The 8220-nt window shown below is 37.9% G+C and overlaps 1 protein-coding gene across 1 annotated transcript; it reads left to right on the top strand.

The window, feature by feature from the left end:
* Positions 1 to 474: 474 nt before the first annotated feature.
* Positions 475 to 5917, top strand: LOC148875513 (putative galacturonosyltransferase 12). The gene is made up of 5 exons (XM_088947938.1): positions 475 to 1309; positions 1861 to 1933; positions 3970 to 4666; positions 4821 to 5123; positions 5252 to 5917. The coding sequence occupies exons 1-5, from the start codon at positions 1099 to 1101 to the stop codon at positions 5534 to 5536; spliced, it is 1569 nt and encodes a 522-aa protein (XP_088804064.1). The 5' UTR covers positions 475 to 1098; the 3' UTR covers positions 5537 to 5917.
* The last annotated feature ends 2303 nt before the right edge of the window (positions 5918 to 8220 follow it).

Consider the following 8220-nt stretch of genomic DNA (forward strand, 5'->3'; position numbering starts at 1 on the left):
AAAGAGTTGGATGGTGTTTTGTTAGTAGGAAATCCCCTGCACCCTCGCAAGTCCCAAGTCCCAAGTCCCACCACCACAAATGCATCCAGTTTGACGTCATTGAGAAATTGATGTTACAACCAGCAAATACCCCTTATGTCAAAATGCTAATAAAATAATCGGGGTCCAAGACATGGGAATAGGATGATGCCATGAATGATGGGGTAGCATTATTCTCATCACATTAACGTGTCTAAAGTTTAAAGTTAAAACTCGTCATTGTCAAAACCCTTTTTTTCCACACTTGGGCTTTGGCTACCAGCCTCTGAAAACATATAATTTGCTCCTGTTCCTGTTCTTCATTCTCTCTCACCCTACCCGACCCTGACATCATTCAAATCGATTCATACCTGTTTGGTACAACATCATCATAACATTTCTTTGATTACCACAAATATTGGCAAAGGCAGACTATTGTTTATTTTATGGGCACTCAAACTTGCTTCCAACCTTCCTCTTTTCAGCTTACAACAGAGTGTCTTTCTTTCGGGGCCAAACCGATTCCAAGCTTGTTTATTAATAGAAAATAAACACTGGAGATTGGTTTCTTGAATATGCCCTGATTCGGCGTGTCGAGTCTGAGTCCCGGCCCGGGTTTTCCAAATGCTGAGTTTCCAATTCTGAACTTAATTTTTTTTTTCGTACGTCCCCTCCAAACTCGTTCGCTTCATTTGGAGGCAAACCAAATCTATACTCCATCAAACAATGCAAACTCTCTCTCCAAAACCAATGCAAAAGTTCCCAAGTCCTTTTCTGTGGAACTAACCTTCCCTTCTTGGGTTGAAAACATTTGAGATTATAGCCTAAGTACTAAGCAAGGTTAGGTAAAGGATAGCGGCCTGAACACCAGCTCCCACTCTGCACGCTTACTTTTTTACAGCCCTCCACTCCGCGGCATGGATTTCAGTTTTCTGTTGTAATTCAATCATCAGGTTCATCCTTGACGACTTACAACAAATGATTTCATAGTTACAGAGAGTCCAGCTAGGAAGAACCCTCGGTGGCCTGGTTTACAACCGGATCGACTTCTTTAGCGTTGCTGCTCATCTTTCAATCAAAATGCAGCTCCTCCTATCACCCAGCTTGCGCCACGTTACGGTGCTTCCAGGAAAAGGGTTGAGGGAATTTATCAAGGTGAAGGTCGGGGCCAGACGAGTTTCTTATCGGATGATTTTCTACTCGCTCTTGCTCTTGGCTTTTCTGCTTCGCCTCGTCTTCGTCATGACCGCCATGGATACCATCGACGGAGAAACCAAATGCTCTACCATAGGTATGTACACACATGATCCCACTGCGTTTCTCTCTCTAGCATTGAATTTCTAATAGATTAATTGCCACCGACACAATTTTAGTTTTCCGATATCTCTGTGGAAAATAAAAAAGATAGAACTTTAAATAATATACTCAGGAAAGAAAACATTTCATAACTTGGGTTTTCTTTTCTACACTGAATAAGAAGTTGCTCGGCTGGTAGGTTGAGTCGTACAAAATTCAAAGTACGTTTTGTCTATTGGTACAAATAGTATACTTGTTGTAGCTTTTAGACTATTTACAGAAGAATAATCTTAGAATGCGATTAAGCACAATCCAATTGATCCAATTTCATGATCGTAATCCATAACCATTTCTAGATGTTAATTAATTACTCTAACTACGTACAGACTGATAGTCCTGGATAAAAAATTAAAAAATTAATTATAGATCAAAACCATCCAGATTGGTGACTCTGGTGCCGTGCGTTTTGCTGTGATAAACTTCGATTTATTTACCATCAATTTTTGCAATTAATCGTAATACTTGGTGGCTGGCTGCTGGTGGTAGGATGCGTGGGGAAGAGACTAGGACCGAGGATTTGGGGAAGAAGTCCAGAACCAATGGTGATCTTGAAATCCCAGTAACTTCAAAATATTAATTCAGATTTCTTCGTTGATCATGCATATTGTTATCTGTTTGGAGACATGAATTGAATGATGCATGGTATGAACCCACTAACTAACAGACTTTGATTTCTCTTTATTTTCAATTTCTTAATCTATTCTGTTGCTTTAGCTTCTTACCCGGTACCGCTATATACTACCTACTTCCCCAACCGAAACCTTTTCTTTTCTGCGTCGCCAACTGCATTTTGGGCCGCCCGAGCCTGTCCTGGCCCATTCACTGGGCCTGATGAGTGAATGATATTTGTTCAGGAGTTGGTCCAGGCTGGGTATCCGGGCGGGTTTTGCCTTAATAGATGTATCTCCATTCTTCGTGATTTTTTATAATATTAACCATTTTGTTTTTGTTTTTATTTTTATTTTATTAAAAAAATTTAAAATAAAATAATTAAAATTCATAGTCATATTAAAACAGATTTAAATATATTCAATATATTTTAAAAAATATTAATACATATACATAAATAACATATACGTATGTGTACACATATACATATATATTAGTGGAGATCCCTCGGGGCAGGGATCAGGGTCCCTGCAGGGTAGGGAGTGCTTTCACTGTTTTCACCCATCCCCATTAAAGAGGATGAAAATTTCCCCATCCTTATCCCCATGGGGGAAGATTATCCCCATCCCCACCCCATTCGGGGCGGATCCTTATGGGAATCGAAGAAATAAGAAAAATTGCCATCCCTATTATATTTTGAATAGAAGGCTCCATTTGAGAAGAGTACAAATAGAGCTGTATGAACTTTGCACATTTGTATTTGTATTTCTCCAAAGAGCCTAGATTGTATATATTAATATATTATACATATATCATAAATATTATTTATATAAGAGTAAATTGTTGATACCTCTCCTAAACCGACAGTTGCAAATAGATTCTTTTTATTAAAATCTTTTAAAAAGAGGCATGGAATTGTTTAAAATATCCATGCAATTATTTTTTATTAAATATTTATTTTTCAAATTTTCTCCTCATATGAATCTCTCTGCCCAAACCCTTTCACTCTCTTTTTTGAAATTGATTTATTTTTCAAATTTGCCCTTCTATCAATAACGCAAAGGTAAAGTTGCGATTTTTAATTCTCCGTTTTTATTGTAAAAACTAGTCTCAATAATAATTGCATAAATGTTTTGAACATTTTTATGTCTCTTATTAGCAAATTCTAATAGAGGGGCCTATTTGCAACTGTCATAAAATTTCAGGGCAGATGATTGCAATTATTAAACTTTAATAGAAGTTTCAGCAATTTACCCTTTATATAATTCATATATATTATAAATAATATTAAGACCTCTGGTTTGGGTTGAGCTATCCCGGTATAGAATTTTAGGACTTGGGCCAGGCCAGCATTATGTCCAGTTGTTTAAGGCTATCAACAGCTGAAAGTCTGAAATATGATTTGGCACCAAATCCCATTAATTCAATTTACATGATCTGTTTACATGATCCAATCGGATGTGGACTTAAGCCCAACCAGTCCTATTATATTATATAGAGAAAATCTATACCAAAAAGACTTTGACCAATCAAACCCCATACCCCCGGTAAACCCACTGTGTTTTTCAGGTTTCATGTCATTTCCGCACCTTTTATATATTATACAATATTTATCTTCATTTACATATAATAAATTCAATATTTTATATTTATATTAATATATTATATATAGGTTAACTTTTTTTTTAATTTTCTTTATTTTAAAAATGAAGCAAAATCGGAATAAATCCGAATCATATCCGCGATCTTCAAATCCTATGGAATTCGGATCTAGTCTTTTGCTAATCGGACCGGATGTGGAAGTTTCTGAACCCATTCTGCTCCATACCTGTATTCAGTGGTTTGGAACCTGACCCAAATTCAGAGTTTAGAATGGGTGTGGATCGTCCCATCATCTGTCCTTTCTGGTTCTGGATACGATCCATTTCACCCCAAATGCATAAAACGGATAGGATATAATCTACCGACTACCGATGAGATCTGAAGGGATCCAAGTCTGCAACTTGATTCATTTCCTCCGTTCTGGGCCCATCCTCCTTTGCATTCCATCATCATCACCACGAAACTGAATCACTTGATCTTGATACTGCAGGTGACCCTGCTTGAACAGAAGACTCGAGCAGCTAAAATCCAAGAATATCTGTACCGCCACGTTGCATCCAGTAGCATACCCAAGCAGCTACACTGCTTTGCTCTAACGCTGGCCAACGAGCACTCCAACAATGCCGCTGCAAGGCTCCAGCTTCCGGCGCCGGAGCACGTACCTTACCTCGCCGACAACTCATTATTCCACTTCGTCCTTGCCTCCGACAATGTTCTCGCTGCCTCCGTGGTTGCATCGTCTCTGGTTCGCAACTCGTTGCGGCCCGAAAAGGTTGTCCTTCACATTATCACCGATCGAAAGACTTATTCTAGCATGCAGGCGTGGTTCTCTCTGCACCCTTTAACGCCGGCGATCATTGAGGTTAAAGGGTTGCACCATTTCGATTGGCTTACCAAGGGAAAGGTCACGGTGTTGGAGGCGATGAAGAAGGATCAGAAGCTCCGGTCGCAGTTCAGAGGAGGATCATGGGCGATCGTTGCAAATAACATCGAGAAACCTTACGTCATTGCATCGAAGCTCCAAGCACTTAGCCCCAAATATAATTCAGTAATGAATCACATACGCATACATTTACCGGAGGTATGGATGTGGAAACCGTGAGGAAGAATGATCATGGAATCATGGTTTTTGTTATTGATTATTAATTCCTCTTTTAATTAACTTAATCTATTTGAGAATTGAGATCGATCAGTGCTTGATCAATCTCACTGAATGTATATATTTCTTCTTACAGCTATTTCCGAGTCTCAATAAGGTAGTCTTCCTAGATGACGACATCGTGGTCCAAACTGATCTTTCACCTCTCTGGGATATCGATATGAAGGGCAAGGTGAATGGAGCAGTTGAGACGTGCAGAGGAGATGATAAGTTCGTTATGTCCAAGCGATTGAAGAGCTATTTGAACTTCTCCCATCCATTGATATCAGAAAATTTCGATCCCAGTGAATGTGCCTGGGCCTATGGTATGAACATTTTTGACCTGGAGGCGTGGAGAAAGACAAACATAAGCCGCACCTACCATTATTGGCTTCGGAAGGTTGTCGCTCATCCATTAGTTACTGTGTTTCTTACTACTTACTATCATATCTGATTGCTTCCATTGAAGGGTCGCCAAACCCAGAATTTTCTTTGTTTCTGATTCATATATTTTGGGTTTGCTTGCAGAACTTGAAATCGGATCTTAGTCTCTGGCAACTGGGGACGTTACCTCCTGGTTTGATAGCATTCCATGGTCATGTTCACATTATCGATCCCTTTTGGCACATGTTGGGGCTGGGATACCAGGAAAATACAAGTATTGCCGACGCTGAAAAGGCTGGTGTGATCCATTTCAATGGCAGAGCAAAACCTTGGCTTGAGATAGCTTTTCCCCAGCTCCGGCCACTATGGGCCAAGTACGTTGACTTCTCTGATAAACTCATCAAGACCTGTCATATTAAAGCTCCCTAACCTGGAACCCGAAGACGTAGATGTTACAAAAGGATAGCTGAAGATACTGATCATATAGTTGAGAAAGAATGCAGAAGAGAGACCTTGTTATTGCTCTCGGATAGCCAGGGGAAGGAAAGGGGTTGATGACTTGCATCTGGTCTCAAGAGTTAAAACTCTGCTTCCCTTGTTACCAAACTGCCACTTTGTCTCTTTATATTGTAATGTAAAGAGGAAAGGGCATTCTGAAATTCTTGAACCATACTACTTTCTATGGAATTAAGGATGGAATTTGTAGAGAGATCGAGATTGCTTTTTTGAATTACATTACATGATTTGCCAAACGCCCAAGCCTCAAATACTGAAACTCTTTCAATGAAGTTCTTTACTATAACAACACATGCACACAGCTCATTGGTTTGGGTCTTTCCCCTTCTTATTTTGGTTTTGGTTATTTAGATATAGTTAACAGGAGACATCTCTGTATACCTGTCTTCATACGGGAGAGCTTGTGAAATGTGTGAAAAGAAAGGCAGGGAGGACAAAGGATCCTGTCCCAGTGAGAGGGTTACCATATGGGGAGAGAGATGCCACATGGTTTTCAAAACGGGATCGGACTGGACCGTCAGACCGGAAAATCAGGAAACGGTCAGATAACCGGTTCCATTTGACCCTAAAATCGTTTTTTTGACTAAAACCGTTAATTTGATCAGCAATTTGCTGACCCAGGTAGTTGAATCGTTGATTTGGACAACAGTTTTTGGCCTTTTTTATTTTTTAAATCATAGCGGATCTATTCGAACTGGATGATTGAACTGTATTAGACTCAGGAACCGGTCCCTGTCTGTTCAGTTTTAAAAACCTTGTCTCTGGCTGTCCCATTACACGAGCCCCCACCCCTAGCATGTGGAACAGTGGAAATGCAATATCATCAATCTTGAAACTCCATCCTATTTCACCATTAACATCTCTCCCCACCCACTCAGCTTTCAATCTCTCCTCTCTTCAACATAATTTCTTCCATTTCTCTTAACCCATCTTCCTTCGAATAAAAAGAAGGAAGCTTGCTCTTTCATAAGACAATATAAATAATTTAACATTAATGTTTAACTTTTACAATCAATCCAAAAATGAAACTGCTTTTTTATCCATGTCTAACATAGTCACAGGTCAACTGTTTAATCACATGATTAAATCACTTAATCTTTGATGTCATAACTCATAAGTCAAAAGGGTAAATTGCTATAACCTCCCCTTAATTTTTTATTGTTTGGTTTCATGGGCATTTATGGATTTGGTTCGTGGGCGTTTATAGATAGGCTGTTTGTTTATTTATACTTTTTCACTTTAAATGTTTATTTATATTTTTTTACTTTAAACGTTTTCTATTTTTATTGATTGGCTGGGCTTCACTTTAAATGCTTTTTACTCTCCACCTCAGATTAATACTCATTAGAATGTGCCACATCAACATTTGGTTTCAAGAAACGACGGGTGTTGGGAGGAAATAATAATTTGATGTTTTCCCAAATACTCCATGCACAAAAATCAAACCGTTTAAGTTTTCTACCATTTATTTGATAAACGGTACACCAAATAGTTGTTTCATTTTGTTTCATCTGCAATAAATACCAATGCCTATGTGACGCTGATGTGGCTGTGTTTTTTCAATTAATGCCTATGAACCAAACACAACCTTGGTAATTGCAATCACCTCTCCCCTTGAACTTAACAGTTGCAAGTAGACCCTCTCTCTTAGAGTCCTCTAATAAGAGGTACAAAAATGTCTAAAACACCCATGTGGTTGGGCTGGTTTCTACAGAAAAAACAATTCAAACTTTATAAACAACAAAAACAAAGAGAATTTAAAGTTGCAGCGAGTGATTGATATAATGGGTAAATTTGAAAAATAAATCAATTTCAAAAAAAGATATTGAAAGGGTTTGGATTAACGATTCATATGCAGAAAAAATTGGAAAATAGATCAACACTTTTATGCCTATTTTAAAGGATTTTAATAAATAGGGTCTATTTGCAATTATGTCAAAAAGTTTAGGAAAGATGTCAACAACAACTTGAAAATTTGAGAGAATTTTAACAATTTACCCTAAATTAAATAATAAAAAGATAGAAGTTACCGAAAAAGTTGAACATGACTCTAATGTAATAAATAAGAATTATTGTTATCAAAGATCGAGAGGATAAAAGTCTAACCTATTACTCATTAATTGAGTCAAATTCAGTCGGTTGGGTCACTAAAAATCATTAATCCGTCAACCTTTTCCGTCCTGATAAATAGCTTAAAGGGTGAAAAAGACGTGAAAATGGTCATCCGGTTCAACCAAAGGTTGAAATCATTGAAGGCTTAAAGCCAACTGCAACATCTTGAGCTTGATGGGTGGATACAAAGACAACAACAACAATGTTGTGCTAACAAACCTTTATTATGAAGGCACAACCACATTTAACCTCTGCCACTTGTCACCATTTCCTTCAAAAGCGTTAATGAAGCGTCATCCAACTAAAAATAAGGCTGCAATTAAGCGTGTAAACGGAGCGAATTCGAATCCAATCAGTTCCAATTCGAAACTGATTAAAAATATAAATATTCGAATTGGATGGTTTTTGAAAACACTAAATTGAATTTGAATTCGTTTAAATGATGGAATATTTCATTTCAATTCAAATTCAAAAAATTTTTAATG

This window comes from Nelumbo lutea, chromosome 1 (genome assembly GCF_056320005.1).
Source record: "Nelumbo lutea isolate HS-2025 chromosome 1, American lotus-T2T, whole genome shotgun sequence".
Classification (NCBI taxonomy): domain Eukaryota; kingdom Viridiplantae; phylum Streptophyta; class Magnoliopsida; order Proteales; family Nelumbonaceae; genus Nelumbo; species Nelumbo lutea.